At 36.0% G+C, this 24,832-nt stretch overlaps 2 protein-coding genes across 2 annotated transcripts; both read left to right on the top strand.

Moving 5' to 3' along the window:
- Positions 1–376: 376 nt before the first annotated feature.
- LOC113498970 (odorant receptor 46a-like) lies at positions 377–7,849 on the top strand. Its single transcript, XM_026879246.1, has 9 exons — positions 377–543; positions 3,329–3,545; positions 3,884–3,994; positions 4,991–5,045; positions 5,491–5,634; positions 6,040–6,219; positions 6,709–6,819; positions 7,058–7,213; positions 7,703–7,849. Exons 1-9 carry the CDS (start codon positions 417–419, stop codon positions 7,766–7,768), a joined length of 1,167 nt encoding a protein of 388 aa, XP_026735047.1. The 5' UTR covers positions 377–416; the 3' UTR covers positions 7,769–7,849.
- Positions 7,850–10,851: 3,002 nt separating this feature from the next.
- LOC113498758 (multiple inositol polyphosphate phosphatase 1-like) lies at positions 10,852–24,679 on the top strand. The gene is made up of 7 exons (XM_026878901.1): positions 10,852–11,110; positions 19,941–20,089; positions 21,175–21,453; positions 21,858–21,956; positions 22,206–22,415; positions 22,674–22,921; positions 23,672–24,679. Exons 1-7 carry the CDS (start codon positions 10,966–10,968, stop codon positions 23,895–23,897), a joined length of 1,356 nt encoding a protein of 451 aa, XP_026734702.1. The 5' UTR covers positions 10,852–10,965; the 3' UTR covers positions 23,898–24,679.
- Positions 24,680–24,832: the final 153 nt, after the last annotated feature.

Below are 24,832 nucleotides of genomic sequence, written 5' to 3'. Positions count from 1 at the left end.
TAACTGATTTTAATGATATTTGGTACGGAGATAGAGTTGACATTGAGAAAGAACATAGGATAGTTTTTATCCCGGAGTTTTGAAGAGTTCTCTTGGAAACGCGATATAGGTAACCGACATCTTTTTTCTTTGTAATACGATGTATTTCGAAATATACATGACATATTGTGTGAATATAAAGTATGATTATCAGATGGCTGGTACGCATAATACGACCTCTGCTTAGTTTAAATCTACATGGCGATGTGTGAAAGTTTTTGAATATAATTTTATTATCGACATTATATTTTATTAAAAAAATGTATGGGACAAACCCTATACATATGCCTTTTATTGCAAGTCCTGTTAAAGATGATCAACCATGATAACCCGTTTTATTGATCCTAGAGTACAGAAATAGCAGGTGCAGCATACGAATGTCCGTGGTACAAGTGTTCAGTGCTGCTGCGTCGGGATCTCCTGATAGTCATGGTGCGCACGCGCCGTGTACTTCGCCTCAGCGCTGGCGGGTTCACCACACTGTCGCTAGCGTCCTTTATGGCTGTAAGATCTAAGAACATAGGCTATAATGCCTGTGTTTGTGAAATTTGTGTCATCATTATTGCTAAAGTCCCCTGTAATCATTTCATTCTTGGCTATAGGCTATATATAGCTATTGCTATTCATAATTTCCATTGATTCTAATAGTTTGTGTGTCACATTTGATCTTAGATTGCCTCAAGCCGTTGTCTATCACCTATCTACTAAGATCTTTCATATTTTCTCAAAGCAAAGATACAAAAAAATGACATTTGTGTTATTATTTTCTTGGTTTTCAGATCGTCAAGGCATCATATTCACTGTTTACTTTGCTACAGCAGGTCGACGAGAAGTAATATTTGAAACAAACAATATATGTGGTTTTATTTCCCTATATTTTTATATTTTGAATAGTTCTTTTGAATTTTTGAAGCATGTTGTTGTTGGAATTTACAGGATATCTCACTGGTTTTATTATATTACAATAACATTACCTAAGAATAAAGGAAAACTTTAATCCCTATATTAAAAAAGTCTAGAAACTTTTTTTATCAATGATGTTTTCCAGGTAGTTTCTAAACCATTATTTAGTAAGACTATCTAACATTTTCAGTACAAGAATATTCTGTGAAATAACATTCTCTTTTCTGAAATGTAAGCCCGTTACCCAAATTTACTTTTAATTTTTAACAAAATAAAATACTCCTAAACTGTCTAGAAATTTCAGTGTGTTATTTTATATGATTTGTTTTAATTACTAGCTAAAGATACTTGTCTAGTTTTTAGCCAAAGCTTTTAATGGTTTCTTCTATTAATTACGTCAAACATCACCAAATTGCTGTGTATCAAACTATCAAAGCATTTATTAAGTTAATAACTCAATTTAAATTCACGAAACAATCGTTACAGGGACAACAAACATATTGTACACAGTAGCGTTCACAACTCGCCAGATGTCGAAAACATTTTCAGTAGTTTTAAAGTTTCTAAAAATATTGTCATAACTACAGACGTTGATTGACTCATTATAATGAGTTGTTTTGTTTTTATTTTATTATTATTATTTGTATCTCTTTATAGTCACGGGATCACTTCATGTGAAGAGACCCGGTCCTTTTTAAAGGCTTGCACGGGGACACAGGTCCAACATGTAGAGGCCTTGTTGAGAATTTTAATCTAATATGTGATGGGGTATCTACTAGGGATCATTCATCTCCGCTCTATGGGAGAACGGACATGAAGAATCCAAAGTACCTAGATACAAAACTATTGCAAGAATGTGTGTATGAACAATTAGGCTATTATATTATGATAAGTTATGTGGACCAGTTAGTTGGATTTTCCAGAAAACTATGACACCTGCCTCTCTACACATGGTAATGTAAATAAATTGGCAGGCGGTGACTCACCGCTCACTAGATGGGCCCCCTATGATACCGTCACGATTGACAGCAGGTGGGCAACACCAGTGCGATCGGCTAGGGGTGTAGAGAGGTGCGACACCGATTTCACCATCGCGGGCTACAGACCCGGAGCGGGTTTCCTCGTTATTACGCCATTAGACACTTCCACCCCCGAGCATATAGCTCTAGCGACCCCTCTCTAGCCAGCCAGTTAAGGCAAGAAAGAGCTGGGAGTCCCCATAAAGAGTGACCCCCTGGGGCATTCAGGTTCCGTTGTGTCGCTACTCACAAACAGCTCGCCACAAGCTGCCCTGCGGATGTATGCTCCTACATAGACCTTCAGATACATTTTTTATTTATATCTCTAGGTTTCAAAAAGCATACTAATATGCCCTCTGGTCTTGCGTTATTCCCATGGAGAGAGAGAACGACTAGCCCCGAGGGGTTTATTATTATTATTATTATTACTAGCCTGGAATGTCCCACTGCTGGGCAAAGGCCTCCCCACTCTTCTTCCACTTGTCTCTGTCATGAGCCGCGAGTGACCAGTTCGGTAAGAACGAATCCAGGTCATCCCGCCATCTCCGTCTGGGTCTGCCTCGCTGACGTCGGTTTTGTGTTTTTATTTTATTGTTAGTTTTTTCCCAGTGAATACCAGTTTGAACATAGGCGTGTCTGCCCATATAAGTCCAAAGTTTGAGAAAAATAAATAATGTAGTGCAGACCATTTGTTTCTCTTTCTCCTCTCAAATCATCCTTAGCGTTAGGAAAAATTAAATTCGAAGTGTGAAAAGTCAAAATGTTACCAACCCCTGACTTCCAAAACAAATACGGTCAACAAAACCATACGCTGTCACTTTTTATCAGATCAATTGAACAAATAGTACCTACAAATAAAGCCTGGCTGGTAATAATGGGAGTCTTCGTACAAAACCCGAACGGTTCTCTTCGGGTTTGCCTGACCGTGCTGAAAGTTGTTGGGTTTCTGAACCTAAGTGACTCGGGGAACAGATGTGGGCCATTCAGCATAATGTACACTTTTCTTTGGTTCATGTTTTTAGATGGTGAGTGCTAAAAAACATTTCGAGGACACAACAATTTAATTTTCCTTAGGTGCATCTTGTAATATAAAAAGCTTCCAAGAGGATCAATCATAGCTGACTCAATGATTCCGTGTTGGTTGAAATAGTTTTACTTAAGCTTGTATAAAGGCTATAGCAACTGCGGGAAATGTATTACCATACCAATCCTTTGATTCCGAGTAAAATTCAATATTTGAGGCAAACCTTTTAAAATTTCTCGGATCCCTTAAAAGAAAGAAAAGAAATCGAAATACGTTTTTAACTACCCTGTCTAAAATCCGTATCCGCCCTTGTTAATTGTCTTCTCCTCCATAAACTCTACAGGTTTCATCCTGGTCGCTCAAACCAGCACGATGTTCCAAATCTGGGGAGACCTGGCGCTGATGACGAACGCCGCGTTCCTGCTGTTCACGAACCTGGCCTTCGCTCTCAAGATCATCAACGTCCTCGTGAGACGACGTGACATCAAGAGCATCATTGATGAGTCTAATATTGAACTCTCCACTGAGTATAGGCAAAAGGGCATACAAATTGTTGAAAGGTGATTCATTGATTCGCTTTCGTTTACTTTGAAGAAAGTGTCTTAAAAGATGCTTATTTACCAGATCCAAAGACTCGAATAATGATTCAGACAGTATTGATTTATCTATTAAAATTGTACAAATAAAGAGAACTCGTACTAACACGAACGTACTCCGAATAGCACTTCGTTCGTTCCTTCTGTCTGTTGCATGGTTGACGCTGTCCTAATCGAAAGACAAATGCAACTCAATTGATTAATGGAATAAGATTCATTTTCATTCATCAACGACTCCTGTTATCGTCAACGCTTTACTGTTATGATCGGTAAGCAATAATATTTGTTCTGAATCCATACAGCTGCAACCGCGAGACTACTCAGAGCATGTATCTGTACATGTGGCTGTCTGGAGTCACCGTCCTAGGCTGGGTAGTCAGCGCTGAGAAGAACCAACTGCCTCTAAGAGCCTGGTTAGTATAATCAATTAAAGGGAACGAAAAAAGACTCGTCGACTATGCAGCAGGTGGTAGACCACTTAGTGATTGAAAGTTTTGATCACCAGAAGGTCTGCCACCATTTACTACTTTTGCTGTATTCTAGAAGCGTGGCCACAACAGCAATGGTGTTTCAGTAAAAGGTGGTGTAATACCATTTTTTTAAGACACATTTTTTTTGGACACTCTTTAGTAGAAAGGGTATAATGCCAAACTCTTTCAGACTAAATCGAAACTGTTGTGCTATGTCATACGCGTTTTGGTTTCGGTGCATCGCAATACGTTGCAATTTTTAATGGTCAAATGTAACGCCTCTATTCTTTTTATCTACTGCCACGCGTTTTCACGACTATTATTATATTACTTAGTAGTTTTTAATTAGATACAGTAATTTAGCGAGCCAAAACCAATAAAAATATTAGTTCGCCTGAAAAGTAATTTACTGTATCGAATTAACATTTTGATGGTGATAAATGAGCTTGTTGCTGGCAAGATTAATATTGCTAAAAAAAGAAATTTATTCCTATTGGTTTAATTTCATTTTCCTGTACAGATAAAACTTAAAAAATATTCAAGTCATTATGAGAATGATAAATTATGATATACTTACGCTTTTATTATCTAATTTTGCAATGTCATGGTATATTATAACAGAGGCTTATGAATTAGTTATCCCTTTGGCTACTTGTAATGATTATAAGACTCGTATCTGAGAAATAAAAGCATAAAACATTATAATTTAAAATTATAAATGAGTCACCTACGATTTTATAGCATTTAGGTATTTTTTAAACAATTTGGAAAATGAAATCTGTCTAACAAACAAAATGTATTTTGTACCATTAGAAAACGACTCCTGCGCTAAGATGTTCAAAGAATTAATTGCACGTTTTTTGTTAATTCAATCCCGAGCGCATTTAAAAAGATAGAACAATATAATTGACGATGTTGAAGTTTTAATACTATGTTTAGGTATCCGTATGACACGTCCAAGTCTCCTGCCTACGAGATTACTTACGCGAACCAGGTACGTTGTAGAATAAACCGTTCATATGTATAGTTCAAAAGTCAATATTGTAAAGAAACAGTTTTTTATCTCTATGGATGAATAGAATAGAATAGAATAGATTTTTTATTTGCTTGATGATGTGATAGATAGATCAAGCAATGGTTGAGAATAAACCGCATAATTTGAATAAACTAAAAACCGATACTTGATTTTCAAAAGACTACAAAAATAAAGAGTGTCTCAATCCATTTGTAATTTGTTATTTTTTAATGGTTTTCACCTCACAACTTTCGACTGAATCAGTTAATTTTGTTGATTCCTTGGATGTCACATGGTGTCGTAAAAAATGTACTTAATCAAGGCAGTAATTTTTATTTGAAATCGGTTGTGTTTTTTTTTTCAATACAATATTAAAATTAACGTTTTCACTTTAGAATCCACATCTCAATAGTTTTTATTTTAGAGCACAGCGTTGTCGGTAGCCGCTACGACGAACATCTGTTTGGATACGCTGGTGACGTCACTGATCGCTGTCTGTCGCTGTCGGCTTCGGCTGGTCGCTTTGTCACTAAGGACCCTGTGTGACGACATACAAATACCTGACAAGGTAAATAGGACTTTAGGTTTGTCTGCGTAGAAGCTACTTTGAAATGTTTGCTATGATATCGGATCCCATGCACTAGACTACGTGTAAGCGGAAGTTTTGCCGTTGTCGAAGACATTACTCTTAGTCCAGCGTCGGCGAATCGTATCATATGTACTTTAAAGGGCTTGGTCCTGGCTCTGAATCACAGGTTTAACAGTAGAGAAAGATTTCTACTGTGCTTCAGAGATCAAATAGTTTCTGTTGATAATATGAAGATACACTATATCTTAATATTTTCTCTTAAGAATCAATAAATGCCCTTTCTTACGTGTTACCTTATGAAATCATATCAATAGACGCTTCAAGGTGAAGTCAAAAAATCACTCACTCATGATTTTAATTCGATGATTTTGATGCCACCTACAGCAACTCATGACACCAGAATACGAGCAGATAGTATACAAACGACTGCAGCTGTGCGTGATGAAGCACGAGGCTGCCCTGAGGACGGCCAGACAGATCCAGCGCTGCTTCACGTACCCCATACTGGCGCAGTTCACGGTCTCCGTCGTTATCATATGCGTCACGGCTTATCAGCTGGCTATTGTGAGTAGCTGATCATCAATATGCATTTTTCAACGTTAGTGTCAAAGTATTTTGGTTGACATACAAGATTCTAGTAAGGGTTACGTACCTAAAGGTTAAGACCGGTACCCTATGAATGAGTCACCGCTGTCTGTTCGTCTGTCACGAGCCTGTATCTCATGATCTGTGATAGCTAGTATTTGTATGGAGCCCTCAGTGACACGAGCTCCTATTCGCACTTGACCTCTTTCTAATCATCACCGTTCACTTTGCAATCAGTGTTAATTTATGTAGTCAGTGTGTAAGAAATGTATGTGTTGGTTATACTAATAAATAAATGATGTAGACCATTCTTAGCAAACAGCTACATATTTACTATCCAAAAAGGTTACCCTGAAGAGGTGTTTTTAGGTAGCAACAGCCATCTTCGAAAGGAGTAACCTACAAGTATAACATTCTTAGTCGTAAATCATGATTTTTTATGGGATGTTTTATTTGGACTGTTCTCAGGAATTGAACAATGGGAAGTGGGTTCGTATAATCTCCATGGTGGCCTACCTGCTGTGCATGATGTTGCAAGTGTTCCTGTACTGCTATCAAGGAAACCAGCTTACCGAAGAGGTTCTATTTCTTATTTTTATGTGAATAAAAATTCTGCACCATTTAGTTCTTGTCTTCTCTTTGACAGAAAGTACATCGTTAGTTCTGCATATTCCCTACTATCTGCTGGAGTAACAGGTTTTGCATCGTCCTGTATAGGTTTTTTTGCTTTCTGTCGACGATAATCTGCAATGTAAGCAATAATCAGGAATTTTAAATCGTTCAAATTCTTTGTAAGAAAACCATAGTTATGCCTTAGAGTTCGGAGATAGCGGATGCAGCATACGAGTGCCCGTGGTACTCGTGCTCGCTGCGCACGCGCAAGGCGCTGCTGATCGTGATGGTGCGCACGCGCCGCGCGCTCTGCCTCACCGCCGGCGGGTTCACCACGCTATCGCTCGCCTGTTTCACTTCTGTGAGTTTGAAATCCACATTGAAATGTAGAATATCTAGATTTATAACGTAGTGGTACAGGACACCATGCAAAATCTGCTAAGCCCAACGTTTCGGGAGTTCGATCACTGAGTAATTCAAGCATTTGTGATCAACACTTGTTCTGTGTCTCAGTGTCTTGTGGTTGTAACTTGATTATTTCCAAAACAAGTACCGAAGTGTTTTATTTTTTGGATCACATGTAACGCATGTGGGGAACATTCATGCAGCATATTATGCAGGTGTGGTGACAAAAAAAGCATCGAAATGTGTGATCTTTTTCAAAACCCTGATCTGTGGATATTAAAGGACCCGTGAACAAATTAATCATTTACGATGTGTTAGGCACTAACACCAGAAGAAATCAAATCTCAAACTAACGTTCGCAGTGTAGTTGACTAGTTCCCAATAAATCTTGTTTTTAGTATTTTTAGTTTCATTTTGAATTATGAAGAATTTTTGTGTGTTACAGATTATAAAAGCTTCGTACACCTTCTTCACGGTGCTGAAACAAGTCGAGGATAGAAATCCGAAGTGAATGCTTCAAATTTGAAAGCAAATGGAATATTTAGCAAATTGTAGAAATTAGACAGCATAATTTAGTTTTATTTTTTCTTTCAAAATTAAATATAATAAAAGAAGAATAAGGTCATCATCATTGGCCTAGCCTTTTCCAGACTATGTTGGGGTCGGCTACCAGTCCAACCAGTTTCAGCTAAGTACCAGTGTTTTACAAGGAGCGACTTCTTAACCCAGTTACCTGGGCAACACGATACCCCTTGGTTAGACTGGCTGTCAGACTTTTTCAAGCTTCTGACTACCTGTAACGACTGTCAAAGATGTAGAAATAACAGCCGGGACCCACAATTTAACGTGCCTTCCGAAACACGGAGGAACTCGTTATGACAAAGATGGTCACCCATCTACGGACCAACCGCGTCAAGCATTTCTAAAAATAGTATTATCACAAAAACAGGAATTCTGAATATTTACAAATAGAACTTAATCTCAAAATAGTAACTAAAGGAGGGTTATCAGCTAATAGCCGTTGATATTATATAGAAAATTAAATGCACCCATCACGGCGTCGCTTGAATTTTTTAACATGTCTATCGTCGAATAAGAGGAAACAGTGAATAGGCAGCTTAAAATAGCTGCATAAATTGCTTAAAATACAAAAAAAAAACACCCAAATTATAAGCAGGTTTGTTGCTGGCGCATTTGAAGCAAATATTAACGTTGTGACCAGTTGCATGTGCGAAACCTACAATATACCACAACACCTTATAAACAAATTCAAATGTCGACACATAGTGAGTGTTTCTTGATTCATTAATAGTTATAAACGGCACGACGCACAGGCTGTCAGCAATTGATCGTAAGGAGCCATGCACGCGAGTACAACCAAGAAAACAAAAATATATTTGGAAATAATGGCTACTTTATTCAAAGAGAACGTTTTTTAGGTAGTCACGTCATTGTGTTCAGTTTTTATTAGCAGTTTTGGTTTTTACGGTAAAAGATATAAGTGGATAACAAGAATATTTTTTTATAGTTGGCTTCTATGAAATGGCTTCTTAATTAATTTGATTTATCCTCCTTTTTTGACGATCCTATATCATATCGTAGATAGATAGATAGAATACTCTAGGTATATTTTAAAGTCCAATTCCATTGCCATTCGCAAATAAAGGCCCGTCTTGCGACCAATCGTCTAACGGATTGACAAACCGACATTATATCGATGAAGACTGGCCTGCATACGTTTTTATTAAGGAAACATAAGTTTCGCTTTCAAATTCTATTATTACTTAGAATCATAGACACATACTTAATATTTTTCCTTGTTACTGTTTTTGAATAAATTTTGCTACTGTATTAAAATATTTTATATACGTAATTACTAATTAGACATCTAGTCTAGAAATAAGAACGACGAAAGTTAATTTACATTTAAAAGTGAAATTGTTTGTATTTTTTTGTTAGCGAAACTAAATTATAATTTGTTTAACTGTCTTGCTACCACAACGCCAAGAGTCTGACTTAAAGAGCCTATAGTACAGATTGTTAAGATTTTTTTCGTTCTTTTTTTGCTTATGAAGTGTATTATGAAGCAAATAAAGGAAAATCCTTGACCATGACATAACATCTGGTGTAAGAAATAGCGTGCTTTGGTAATCCCCTCGTAATCAGTTTTTTTTTGTTTCTACTAATTGTTGCTAATTAAGAGGTGGACGGAGATGCCAGCATTTTTTTGGCTGATACAAATCTTAACGAAATTGACTAAATTTATATTGCATGCGCCTGCGTTGAACTCGGTCAGCGTTTTCAATTACGCTGTTTAGTTTTAATTTTTTACGTACAAAATAATATTGAACTTAGCTGTCTGGAAATCTGTGCTTACACTTACAGCAATATTATTGCAGCTGTGAAAGGGAGCCAGCGCTATAGAAAATGCATAGCGTTGTCTTGCTCCTACAATAGAACTAGTTGTACGTAAAGTGCGAAAAAACTTTCTTTACATACCGTATAGGAATTAGTATTACAGAAAAAGAACTAAAAATAAACTGCTCATCAAAGGGCACCGACTAGACTCAAACAAATCAAACGCCTTACTTACATAAACGAAAAGATATCCCACATAATGAAGTTAAAGCCTAAAAGATTATTGATAATACGCGTAATCCGTATAAAGAATTAATATGCGGTAGATAAGTAGCGATAACGTGATCGTAAATATTGGTGGGCCACGGCTAGGGGCGTGTTCATCATGAGACACCCGAGAGTACGTATCGTGATGACTTACAAGTGTTTGATAAGATTACAATAGATTAGATCAGAGGTGTGGATTGTAAAGGCGTGATATATTGTGGACTGTCAATGTTTATTGACAGGAAATTGTTTTGATTTATGTGCTTGTCATTAAGTGATATAACTTTTCTGATATGGAAAGAGGTGCCCAGCTGTGGGGTATGTATAGGCTGGTGTTTTACTTGAGAAATGTAAGTGGTTTTCCCTGATACCGTTGAAGTTAATACGAAGCTAAATGAGGTCCATATCCATAAGTATGTACAAGTTATTGCTAGTTAGAGATCGCTTATAACAATCACGCTGTGTCCATTACTTCAAGGTGTCAAATTATAAACGGACATCAAGCGCCATCTTTAATTGTTTTATTATGATATGACGCAATATCCACATTGTGTTTGCAAATGACTAGCATGACCGTATAGTACTGTATGATGTACTGTCACTATGTTCAAAGTAAATGAAATTTGACCTTTGACCAGCAAACCATAGCGTTCACACTGTTTACAAAATACCTAGTATCAAAACAAGTTAGTAGTTATCAAGTGTACTTTAAATAAATTTGAATTAATAAGAAAGTGGTAAACCTGTTAAAGTAGACGGGTTTCGAAATGAGGATAGCCTAAATCAGAATCAAGGCCGCGTGCAACTGCAAAACTCAAAAACAAACAACAATCAGAAAAGCAAACGAGTTCACGAGAATCCATTGAAATTTCGAATTCGTAATTCAAATATCTTTGTTCGAACGGAGGACAATAAAAAAATCGTTCATTCAATTTAAATGAATGAGTAATGGATGTGTACAGCATACAGTTCTCAATTGTGAGTGCACCTTTACCCGGTGTAGTACTATCGTAGTGGGGACAATATAGGAAGCTGTCGGCGCATTCTCGGACACAATCGGCCACCGTCGCGGTCAATGTTAAGATGTCAAAGATACTCTTACTTGTATTGAGTGTGGTCGGGGCTAACGCGTGCTATTACAATGCCGAGTGTCACTACCAGCTGTTCGGCTCGAAGACTCCCTACGATACTGTGAGGGGGGATATCAGGGATCATAACTCTTTACCAAGTAAGTTTTTGGATAGTTTTGTAGAATTGTTATGTGGAAAAGACAGTAAAAAAAAATATTTGTTTATTTCATAAATTATGTACACACTAACACATAATTACAATATATGATGTACAAGGGTGCTGTTTATTTCTGACAAAATCTCTACTAGCAGGCCCGCTGTATTACTTGACGGGACAAATTTAAGAACAAACGTGAAATGAAAGTTGTATTTATGTTTGTCTCCCAAAAACTCGCATAAAGTTTAACAAGCTTAAGAGATAACAAAACGTATATTAACATTTGATGGACATAACAGTACTCATTTAATTTTAGTATAAAATACCAAGTAAACCGAGATCTCTATGCAATGCACTTAATTATTTCATTTTGAGAGCGGAAAAAGGACTCTCTTAATAAGGGTTAAATTTTTTGAATCAAATTAATTGCAAGCAAAATCTGACCCTATTTTAAAAGGACTTTTATATGTTGACTAGATCAGAGAGTAGATCAGTAATTCGTTAGATAATAATAGATAGATAATGTACTAATACATATCAGATAGATATTAAATCAGACTGAAGGCATAGAGTTTGAGGGATTATTTATAGAAATTTTATAGACATTAACAGAAAAGCGTGAAATGAGTCCTATTGTCTTGACCGTAAAATCGGGAGAGAGATTTTATATCACAGACGTAAGAATCAAAATAATATCCCTACGAAACTTTAATTATCGGTGAAGGAAAACATCGCGAGTAAAACCATGAAAACAAATTTTGAATTCCGAAACCGCAGTGAGCTAGCGTGGTGATCAATGCTCAAAACTTATTTTTGCCTGTGTCTAACAATGGGATATCAATAGGCAGCTATATTATAATATTATTTATGCACAGGACAACAGATAAAACTGACTCAGTGTATAAACAGGTCATAACCGTCTATAAAAAAAGTCTATTGTATAATAAGAATTAATAAAAAATCCGAATCAACGGTTTAATTGACGATAGTATTCGCCTTAATCCCAAACACCAAGAAATTCAAGATACAGTTAGAACTTGCCCTTAAAAGTCAAAATATATCAAATCAAAATTAAAATTCATTATTTAAATTAGGCTACTAACTCTTTTCGAATGTCAAATTACAATGGACAGCACCCAGATTTGCTCACTCTTCACCTTATGTCGTGCTGAAGTCGTTACTGATAAGAGAAATTGACATGGTCGGGGAACTGCAGCGTACCGTATCTCGTTTTTTTCGTCTTCCGGGGAATTCTCTTCTGATTTCTAATGATTTTAACCCACGTCCAGGGTACGGCGTGAAGATATGTCGGTTTTCCACCGATAAAAAACGCCCACATCCCGGGCATCTTCTACTGCTTTAGCCAGAGTCACTAGACCTGAAGCACACTCTCATGCAGAGTCTAATATACGTTCACAATCACCACTAATAGTGCGCGTAGTGTACAGCGATTGGATTTACCTGAAATGATTGCCTGGTTATAATTATGTTTACAAAGACAATTGTAGTTTGTAAACATCAGCTGGAAATAGAAGTCAATGCAAATATTTAAAGAAACGGAAATAGCATTTTGCAATAAACCTGTTGTATGGTTTAGCAGCATATAATACCTATTAAGTCTATAGAATGATGAACTTTTTGACCCATCAAAAAGTTTTGTTGTGGAACGGATCACGGTATTCTTTTTGTCTGTTAGTTAAGTGTTAAGAAGACTCCTCAATCCTCTTCAATTCAGCCTCTCGGGGCCTACTGCTCAACATAGGCGCTTCCCCCAAGTGTCGTCACAATACCCGTACCTCTGGGTTACCCTCTTTGTTCCTTTATCTCAATTTAGTTGTTACCACTAGATCTTGTAACCTTTGCATGCGATATTCAGTCTTCACATGGAGTGAAGGAACAAAACGTGTCTGCGCTAATTTCTCTCTATTTTTTTTCTTTTAATATATATTATATGTCACATGTATCAGCCGGTTAGCTTCTCTAGGGTGAGTAGGTGCCAACCTTCCCTCCTCTATCATGACATGACGTTGTCTGGCGAGCGAGTAATTTCCCCACTGTATTATACAATAATTACTGTATCTGTACGTATATTGTGTCGTTTTGTTGCACAAACGCATTCAAGTATTACAATTGTGTTTGTTGTATTTACACATTCCAATTGACGTCATATGTTATAAGAATTATAACGAAATATTGCAATGACCTTCAACATCAGTCATTTGTTTGTTTTTTCGAATCCCGGTTGAATGAGAAATGTAATATTTGCTTTCGACATGATTTAATTAGGAAAAAGATTGAAGTAAGTATTCATTATTGTTTCATTTGGAAAAGCACTTTGTAATGGATAAAATTTACACTGTAACGACCTCTGCATTAAGCTGTATAAGTGACCTCATAAGTGCTTTCCCTATTGGAGCATCGAACCTGCGACACATCGTTCTCAGTGGGTTTTCTTCAGCTATATTTGCAGTCAAACACTTATCTTTTTATTCAATTTAAAAACATTGACGTTTTAGTCAATGCATTTACCTAAGATATTATGACAACCAGTTACAGGTATATTGTGAGCTAACAATTAAAATGTTCGAATGTTTGTATTTCGTTGAAGTTTTTCAACAAACGCGGAATTCTTTATACATGACTGTTATCTAAATAAAAACGTTTAAATACTCAATGCAATAATTTTATACGTATTGGTTCATCTTTAACGGTTCTGTAGGAACTCAACGGTTGGAAATGGAATCCGATTACGAAGGCTCCCCTGTCTGCCCGTGCATCTTTCACTTGACTCTATCCTCTGCTTTTCATGAACGGTGATAGCTAGACGTTATCAAAAATAATAATGGTAGCTAAGTCACAGATGATTGATTTTCTTATTCCTTTTGTGACTTGCACTCGTCCGATTTTTCATTACAGGTGTCGTTTCTGAATTTTGGCTTGCCACTCCTGCTGAAAATTCATCTAAAACTTAAAAATTGGATTAGTTATTTAGATCTAGCTTGACCTTTATCAGCATCATTGTTTTCTCTCTAAGGACAGGAAGCCTTAGGCAGCTTATTAATATCATCCGTTGGTTTACATAAATAACTAATTGATCAATCAGTCAAAATATTGATTGTAACACGTGTGTGAAATGTGTTTTGAGTGTGGTCAGCTGCGCGACTGATTCTCATCCGCAAGCGAAAACATGCTAGAGAGTGGTGCTTTGAAACAAAACAAATGAATTAGTTTCCTTTTGTTTTGATAATAGAGATTAGTTTTTGATATTTCTCACAGTATGACTCCCGGTTGTACGATACTGAGTAATATCCTACTAATATTATAAACATCAAAGTTTGTATTTATGGATGTTTGTTCGTCTTTTACGCCAGAAGGACTGAACGGTTTTAGATGAAACTTTGTACACAGATAGTTCATAACCATGATTAACAAACAGAATAGTTTTTATTCAGATTTTATGTTCCTGTGCGATCATTTGTAGTGGGCGAGCCCGTGGGCAACAGCTAGTATTTCACCTTGCTATCTAAATGTAAAATTACTACTTTGCGCGATGATCGCGATCTCAATCTCCGCTTGTAACAAACATTTACTTTACTTTCTTAAAGTGATATGTTTGTTACGGTGCCTCTTTGTCTTTCCTTTCTCTCACGCATACAACTGATAAAACAGCAGTTTAAATTAGATTTACGAACGATTTCTTCGCTAAGGAATGCAATCCTTGCGTCGCGGAGCTTTCACAGAAATTCAGGTCATATACACAAGAACACTCAGACTCAGGACAAGCTTTTGTGGAGCACAAACGCTTGTCATAAGCGGGTTCGAACCTGCGACACGTCGCATGCAGTGCAAGAAAATTAATTTCTTGCATTTTGTCACTGGGTGTACACACTGGGTGGGGCAATAATAATCTACTTACCCTGTAAAGAAGGTTTTCACCTCCTTTTTACTTCAGAAATATTTATTAATATAAAATATAAGCAGATAACGTATAAAAATATCAATAGAAGAAACCATTAAGTACCCTACCTAAATCAAATTCTAAGCTATAAATGGAACTACAAGTAGATTCTTCACTTAAAATATAAATGGGTTTTTATTTCTCACTCGCAATTGTCAGTATTATTTTATTGTATAAATAAACTAGATGTAGTCTGCGGGCAAGTCCGTTAAAAATCGAAAATGATCCCACAGGGACACAAAATCGAGACCTATTTATTAATACTGGCTATAAACTATCTGTGTACCAAGTTTCGTCTAAATCCGTTCAGTGGTTTTTGTGTTTAAAAGGAACAAACACTCATACATAAACACTTTCGCGTTTATATTATTAGTAGGATATTTCACTATCGGAGCTATATTTGCTTCGATTATTATCTTATCTCAAAAAAAATGTGTATATTACAAATTTGCAATAAGTACTTACGGCGCGAATTTCCAATATTTGGGGAAAACCAGTTTATCAATGACGCTTAAATTGATATGCTGACGTAGATATCAAAGAGACATGACCGTCATCTCGAAAACGAGCATTATTTAAATTAATTATTCAATAACCTGCCTAGCCTATTTACTATTAATTGTTATTGTCAAATTATAAACTAGATCGAGCATAATAGTCAAATCTATTTCTATTTTTAAAACTCAACTTTTAACTTGCTTGTTGTTGTTCTTTAGGATCAATACAAAGCAAAGAAAGTTGAAACTCGAGGGATTGTGTAAGATATACCTTAGAATATGTGCAAAATTATATTTTAGCTCTATTGGAAACCTAATGGCAGATTAAATTTATTTTTTATTATCTAATTACAAACCGAGGGAAAGGAGGGAGTAAAAAAAGTCCAAATCAAAAGATGTCGATTCCTGTGTCTTTTCTATTTCACAGACACACCCATGCCATGATTGGATCACGGTTTTCAGTCGGTTCAGTTGTGAAACCGTGTAAAATGTATGTTAATACAAATGTCACACTAAGTGTAACAAAAATCTCAGTATTCACAATATTAGTTACAGCGGCTCATTAGACGCGGCGGTCATGGTTTATAAGAATTAGTAGAACTAAATTAGACTACTAAATAATTAAATTGTATTCGCATTCTTTATTGTAAATTGTTTGAATGCTTGTTCTGAGTCTGGGTATCTTTGTGCATATAACTTGAATGTAAACTCCCCGTGGCACAAGGATTGAAAACTTTAACATGGGAGGCGTTTTTTTGGAAGACAAAAATAAATTTTACATAAAAATTGACAAAGTTATTACTTCATGTAATTTAGCGGTTTATCTATTCATATCATTATCCAAGCGAAAAAATAATACATGTATTTTTTACAATTAGGTTTCCGCTCTAAATATATGGAAAATGTGAATGTGACTGTGATACGATACAATATTGGTATAACGGTTTATTTACACATATTTATCGCTTTAAAAAAGGTATAATAATAATTTGTCAGCATTAGTGCTCGGAGAAATGCAACTTGTTTAAAAAAGTGAAGGGCATGAAATATCTTTTCGACAAGTGACTTTACTTTTACTTGAAGCTTTAATACACTTTAACGACCCGTCGCTTCGGCTTGTATCTCGTTTCACCAATTAGCGCTCGTATGAATTCTTTTTTTAATGAACAACTTCTTTACGAATTTAATCCTATTGTCGTGGAGCCCAAACATTCAAGTCACATTTATAAAGATACTAGCTGACCCGGCAAAAGTTGTTTTGCCGATTTTTTTTTCTAGTTTTATGTATATTTAATGCCACATTATAAAAAAAAATAAAAACAAAGAATTCCGTCCAAAAAATAAAATATTTTTTTTTAGTTTGAGCAACCCTTATCACTTAGGGGTATGAAAAATAGATGTTGTTCTATTCTCAGACCTACTGAATACGCATATAAAATTTGGTAAGATCGGAACGGTAACTAACATCGTGACACGGGAATTTTATATATTAGATTTAGACTAAGGAAAAGCATGGGTTTGGTGTAGTAGGTTCTTTTCTATATTCTGTGGTATAGCGTCTTATTCTCAACCATCCTTTCAACAGCATCACAATCCGTGCGGTATTGCTTACCATTTTTGTTTATTTACATACTACTGATATTTCAAGTTCAATGCAAACTCTCCCGGATCTTTTAAATAATGTACAACGACGTTATTCCAGCTAGCTTTAAAAATTCAAGAAAAATGACGTCCATCCTATGTGCAGAATAAATATTTACCGCTGTTTAATAATACCGTCCTTTTTGCGTTGGGGGTTCAAATCAAATCAAATAAAATTTTATTTGTGTAATATAGATAGTAAATACAAAATATATTTACGATTGCATAGTACAAAGACACATTATTTTCGTGCCGCAAACAAGTCTATCTATCTATCGTAAAGACACATAATTACCATTGTTTACCATTGTTATTTTTATAAGTGTATGGAAAATGTCCGTTGTCTCCATACATGTTTAATATTAATATGTAAATTAAAGCCAATATGTCACGTTATAAGTACCTACTGTGAGTACAACATTAAGATGTTTTACGGTGCTTCAAATTCTGTTGAGTATGACTAGTTGTATTGCGATGTGTTTTTTATATACCGACCTATATTTTTTGGTCTACATTTAAATAATGAATAACTGTCCATAGACGGGCAGGCCTAATGATCTTTAACACAGGTTTTCTTTCACCTAGGCAATCTAGACACAAGCCTTTATAGATCAAAGTTCGCATCAGATTTGTGTACCAGCCAGCCGACTTCAACCAAAAATAAAACATTTTAGACGGGAACTCCGTTCATTACTAATGAATTTCTATTATCTACATAATGTGACTTACTTTAAGACATGGCGATGCACCCTTGCAAAGACCTTTGCACTGACCATATCCATTAAATCAAGTAGCGCAAAGGTAGATAGATAGATAGAATACTCTTTATTGTACACCATAAGGAAAAACAATAGGGTAGGTGCCAACACTGCCAACACCTGTGGTCTCACCTATATTCTGTGCAAATGGTTATTCTTACTATAATTGGTAATTGGTAAAAGTGATAATCCTCCAAGAGTTAAGTAATGACCTATTAACAAACAATGACAATAAATACCATCTGTATTCTTTATGATACTACATCTATTCAAAACCATCGTTATTATTTTCATAGCAAATCTTCATTCTATTCCTCGTCTGATTTTAATGTTGACAATACTTGCTAATTCCGAAATAACACAAAACAAGTCAACCTCTCTATTGTTCAAGATTCACGTTCACATAAACAATAAAACCACATCCCTTTAGTTGTGACGTCATCCAATTGATATAATTACGTGAACACTTGAATATTTTTTTGTATGAAAGTCAACAATACTTGGAATACGCGTTGACAATACGATTGCTGATCGGTCAGCTGACCTTGGTCTTAGCGGTTAATATTTTAATTTAATAGTGCTTCACAACGACTTGAAATATTTTTTTATCACACACTTATGTAATTATTAATATATATTATAATTAGTGTATATTATAATCGGAAAGACTGTGTGTTGCTGGGGAGTATGTTGCACACTTTCTAATTTTGCAGCAAAGCAATTTAGGAATCGTATAAGGGTTGGCGAATTGGTGTCTATTGTAATTTGATACTCAAAAATTAAGCTGCATATTCTTATTAGAATTAATGACTATTGATTCTGATGACAAGGATGGTTAAAAAATTTAAAGTGCGTTTTTCTTTCAAAATATATTTCTTCAGTAAAAACTTGAAACGATAGGCTATCATGGTTCATGACGTAAGTACTTAAAGCCTGATGACAGATGGACTATGATAGAGCCCAAGTATTAGGCTTCCATTTTTGTCTTTTGGGTACAAAACATAAAAAAAATACGAAAATCCAATGGAAAGTGTATCGAATTTATTGATTTGTGTTTTATAGAGGAAACACAATAAACAAATTTGTCTAATCTAAATCTGCACTACACGCGTGCTTATTATATTATTTATTACGCCAATTAGCCTGTCTATTTAGGTATGGGTATAATTATCGATGTTATAGTCAATTTGTTATGTTGCGCGCTGTACCAGTAAACATTTCAATTTCACACATTAACCTGGATTAACGTTACATCTTACCACTCTATTTCTGCACTACAAGGTCGATGGAATATCATATAATATCTATTTTCGTGGAATGACTATCTGATTGCCTGAGTTCAAGTAAACAAAAATTTTTGTTAATATTATCGTCCTCCAAAAATATGAGATCGAAAACTATTCATTATTGACGACCTCCGTGGTTGAGTGGCGTACACACCGGTTTCAAGGTGTCGCTAGCTCTGAGGTCCCGGGTTCGATCCCCGGTCGGGTCAATGTAAAAATTCACATTTCTACATTGTCTCGGGTCTGGGTGTTTGTGGTACCTTCGTTGTATCTGAATTCCATAACACAAGTGCTTCAGCAACTTACTTTGGGTTCAGAACAATATATGTGATGTTGTCCGCATTTATTTATATATTTATTATTATTTTGTAGTTCATCCAAATCAGCTCCTATAGCTAAGGTTAATTTCCAGAAAATGCATATATGTTTAAAAATGACGTTTTGATTCGTAAGTTAGCCTTAGATTTACAATTGTCATAATAATATCGACTATTACCGTGTTACTTGATAGTTGCGTTATGTTATGAGTTTACGGTTATTTTAGCCCAGAATCATCTGTTGCCAAATTTTCTTATTTATTTCAGCCTTTTTTTGTACTTCTTGACTACATCCAGTCCAGGTAATCTCTTTTGACTTGACTACCACTACAATTTATTGGCCCATATAAGGACATATTGTTTCTCGTTTTCAGACTGTCAGGCGGTGTCATTGTGGACTCTCAACCGGCATGGCAACAGGAACCCCGGCACCAGCGTCACCGCCGGCATGCGGGAGATGGCGCTCATCAAGGACGATATAGTGCGCAGCTACTACGTCGGGAACAGCCAGCTGTGTGCCCAGGTAACAAACAGGCTGCGAAATGTTCTCAATAGTTTCATGGATACAACACTTTTATGGATAGCTTGACGACTTTCGGATAGCCGATTGGTTATAGGTCACCGCCCAATGTATGTGATGTATCGCAGGATCAATGTACGCGTAGACCGAGCATTTTTCAGGTTCACGAATGATGTATTTGAGCCTGTACGATTCCTTAATGTGGAAATATTATTAGAGATTTTCCCTCTGGTTCATGCACTTCAAAAAACTTACGCTTGTGACAGCACTGTCACAGATGCTGCCAGATACTTTTTTTAAAACCATATCGTGTAGAGTTGACTGTGTTCTGCATATAGTGAATATTATCGGTCCGACGTGAATCGCGTGTATGGCGTATAAGTCACATGAAAACCGATTTACATATACCGATTAGATAATTCAAATAAGTATCTTCATTTATTTAAAGCTTTAGGAATAGACACTTGAACCAGCACTTTAGTGCTAAAATACTTTCAAGTGTACATATTTCATATTTATGCCAGAGCAAAAACTAAAATGAGTGGAAATGAACTCACCAAGCCATGGTCAATTATTAAATAAACTTATGTTCCGTGAAGTATGAACATTGAATTATGAATAATAAGTGGGATTCTGATTCAAAGTCAAGTCAACGAACTCCATAAAGCAATGCAAATATTTTAGTAATACGAAAAAATGACAAGCAAACATCAGTCAAATTACTCGTACGACGTATATACATTTATCTCTACTAACCGGACTTCGAGTACCAAGAATAATCTAGTGTCGATTATCCAATTAAGAAAATTAAAATGACCCTGAAATTTGCAGAGTGGATTACTCCTTGGAGGATAATGGGTACTGTTATTAAAACGTATTTGGTCCTAAGCGTAAATGACAATGACAATAAAGTACATGCTGACATAAGATAAGAATAATATAATGATGCTATAATTCCACGACTTTTCCTCTTCCACAAACATTTGTCCTGGGTGGGAATGGAACCCACGAGCTCCGGTATAGCGGTCATAACCACTAGCCATCAGACCAACATGCCAATCAGATAAAAATCTTCTCCATCTTTATAGGACATAGAAAACTTCAACAAATGGATGTGGAACACCACTTTAGAACTAACCCAGTCGTATCTCACGGGGACTGGTTACGAAGAACTCTATGACATCGGGAAGAGGATCCGGGAGAAGTACCCTCACCTGGTGCAGGGAAATCCTGAGGAGTTCTACTTCAGACCCACGAATGAGCAGAGGACCATCGTCAGCTGTGATGCCTTCGCTCACGGGTTCACTGATGGCACTAGCCTGAATGTCACTGTGGATGACCCTCGGCAGAGGGATGATGTTATTAGGGTAAGCTTGTCAATGAAATACATTATTGAGGTAGAAGTTATTAAAGACATTTTAGTTAGGAGATTAAATGATATAAAACCATAATTAGATGAACTTAACAGAATGTCCGAATCTGTTTTGAATATAACAGTAATTGCAATTTAGCTAATGACGATCATGAAATTATGAAAAACACAAAAAATAAGCTAAGATTATTATCATCGGTTCAATAACCATTCATTTCGAGTGGTATGTTGACTTCGGAGACATGCCAATTTTTTCGTAACTTATACGTGCACAGTTATGTGATAAGGAAAAAACATCTTTATGTATTATGTGTTAAGGTACTGTGAATGTTAGTAGATTCACTAGTACTGTAAAGTCTAGTTTGCTATGTACTTATGGTGTTGTTGACCTGTCTTCAGCCGTACGAGAACTGTGATCGTTATCAAGAGGAAGTCAAAGGTGGACAATCTCTGGCATATCAATTGGACACGTACTTCTTGTCTGCGCCATATGTTGCTGTAAGTATTTTGTAAATCTCAGTGGTTAATAATCTGTATAGAGCTTTTGACACATGAGACAAGTAGATGTGAGGATAGGTGATATTTGTTTTAAAATACTGGAAGTGAAAACTGGATTAATAGATACATAATGTCTATTAGATAGATTATATGTTTACACTCAACTAGGCTTGTCCACAGATTTCATTCTTTAAAGATTAGGTTGACCATATTATGAAGTCCTATTAAATAACAACTATATGTTCTTAGATCCAAAACGCGGTGCAGCAGCGACTTGGCATCCCCAAAAACCTGACAGCTTCCAACGTGTTCGCGATCTATGAGTTGTGTCGGTTCTTCCGCTCATGGTCCAACAACCTGCAGTCTCCGTGGTGCTCACCCTTCACCGACGAGGATCTCCTGGTGCTTGAGTACTATGATGATGTCAGGCATTACCATAGAAATGGATACGGTTCTTGGGTTAGTATATGGACTTCTGTACAAAAATCTGTTACTCTAGCTTTGATCATTGTCTATTTAAAATCTAAGAAGAGCTTAGCAAGAAATTAAGTTAAAAAACAGTTTTGCAAAGTGAATATAATTTATGCTTGGGCTCATTACCAGGAGCGGTTTGTTTTTTTACCAAAATCTTAGTAGTAATTTTGTAGTTATTTAAAATTGCATTGGTACGTCGATGGAATACCACGTTTCTCATCTCACTTATTTATGCTTCATCAGGTCAACGAGCACCTCGGCCGTTTTCCACTAAAAGACTTATACGAGAACCTTGAGGCTTACGTCCGTGGTGGCGGTAGGAAGGTGGTCTCCTACTTCACCCATGACACCATGATGGAGATGGTTTTCTCTGCCCTGGGCCTGTACAAGGAGGACACCCCTCTGAGCAGTCTTATCATGGACCCTGACAGAGTATGGAGGACCAGCCACATTGGAGCCTTCTCTGTCAATATCATTGCTGTGTTGAGCAGGTAATATTAGCGAAAAAATCATACAAGCTTTCGGTCCCCCATAAAAGAATTGTGTATCATTGAAGTCTGGCAATTTAATCTCTTTTTTACCTAATACATAAAAAAGCATATTTAAAAATAGCAATTGATTTATATTTATTACTGAAATGACAAGTCCGATTTTATTTATCGTCTTATTACAGCAATAAATGGGATTAGTACTATGTACTTAGTCTAGATAAACTGTTCGATTACTCATATATTGCAGTGTATTACGTTTATCTACTTTTGATCCATTGTTAGACATTGTTCATGTACCTCATGTATGTTTTATCGTTTTCCCTAATCTTCACGTGTTTGCCGTTCATTGAAGTGCTGATATTTATTGTTTCTGTCTTATTTTACTTTCATATCAACAATCTTAATCCGTGCTTCTCAAGTGCCATCAAAGTTTAAATGACTACTTTTACTACCGTAATATCTTTATCTGTTTATTGATTTTCCGGTTTAGTTCTTATTTATTTATTCCATGAGGATTTAAAATTTTGGCCGGTCGAGTATTACTTTCCAACTGCTACAGACATGGTATCACCGAAAGTCGTAATATGAAATTAGCTGACTAAAACGTGGAAATAGTCCTTCAAAGAAAATTATTGATGTCAATTAATCCGAATCACTAATTAATTATTGCTTATCCTACTACTCTAAACTTAAGGCATGTCATGAATTAAAGTACCACATTTCTTATTAAAGCCGTCTTATTATTTGCAGCTGCCACGAATCCGAAGGCCAGTCCTACCGTGTCCAAATTTTCATCAACGAGAAAGTGTCTCCTATATGTCCTCCCGAAGGCTGCTCGTGGCAGGAGTTCAAGGACAAGTTCCAGCATTTCACCAACTCAAGCCTCGACTTCTGCAGCATGGACTACGTTCATGAAACAGGGAACGAACCCTCCACCAACAGCGCTTCCCCCATCAGAGGATTCTGGAGCTGGTAGCCGTAGAAGCTAGTGTAACAAAGTATTATTATAAGGGAATCGTACATTTGGATATTCTGTGATATGTCCTGATATGTAAACCGCAAGGGCTTTATTTGTACGAAGCTGATAAATCTCTTGAGAGACAGAAGAAAAACAAGCGTTGAGAAACTAAAATCTATCTACCAAAAAAATAATAAACTTATTGCAGATGCCACAGTTCCTAAGAATAGCTCCGATTCCAAAACTGATATTGAAAACAATATCGACAAGTAACCGTTCTAGATTTCCACTAAAGATGAAACGAGCTGTTTATTTAAACGCAGAATGAATGCGATTACAAGAACAGTATTGGATATTTATATTGACCAGATGTATCAGAGCGATCCTATTGTAGCTGAGATAATAAAGTGAATAATGAATTCCTGGATAGTGAAAAATCTTATAAACTGTGAATCAGACGAATGCAGGAACATGGAAATTAGAACTTATCTTAACTGCAAAGTTATTGGTTTAGAATTCGTGGTCCTTTTTATCTAGAACGACCTGAAATAGTTTCAGTTTAATTCTCAAATGATGAAAGTTTAATACTATAGTTCTCCTTAGCAGCTATTGAATCTAAGTAATTCGCCTTTTAAAATCAGATAAGGAGGCAATCAATTTTGAAATATTTTTTGATCTCAATGTTTGTTTCACCTTAAAAATGTGTGGTTGTGCAGAAGAATACTGGATAGCCAATACCTGCTTAATTTTAAGATACTGTTGTAGTAAGTTATTTATTAAATAAATGTATTATTTATTGATTTGTGAAGTTTTGACTTTGATCATAGCTCGGTTTCGCTTCTATTTAGCCATAGTACAAAATATTAGGGTAGGTGATAAAATTGTAATGTATTTGGCCACAAATAATTACTGAAAGAGCAAAAAAGAATGTTGGATAGCTAATGCCCTGACTA

The sequence above is a fragment of the Trichoplusia ni genome, chromosome 11 (genome assembly GCF_003590095.1).
Source record: "Trichoplusia ni isolate ovarian cell line Hi5 chromosome 11, tn1, whole genome shotgun sequence".
Classification (NCBI taxonomy): Eukaryota; Metazoa; Arthropoda; class Insecta; order Lepidoptera; family Noctuidae; genus Trichoplusia; species Trichoplusia ni.
The sequence above is the reverse complement of the archived record's forward strand: the minus strand, read 5'-3'. Positions and strand labels throughout refer to the sequence as shown.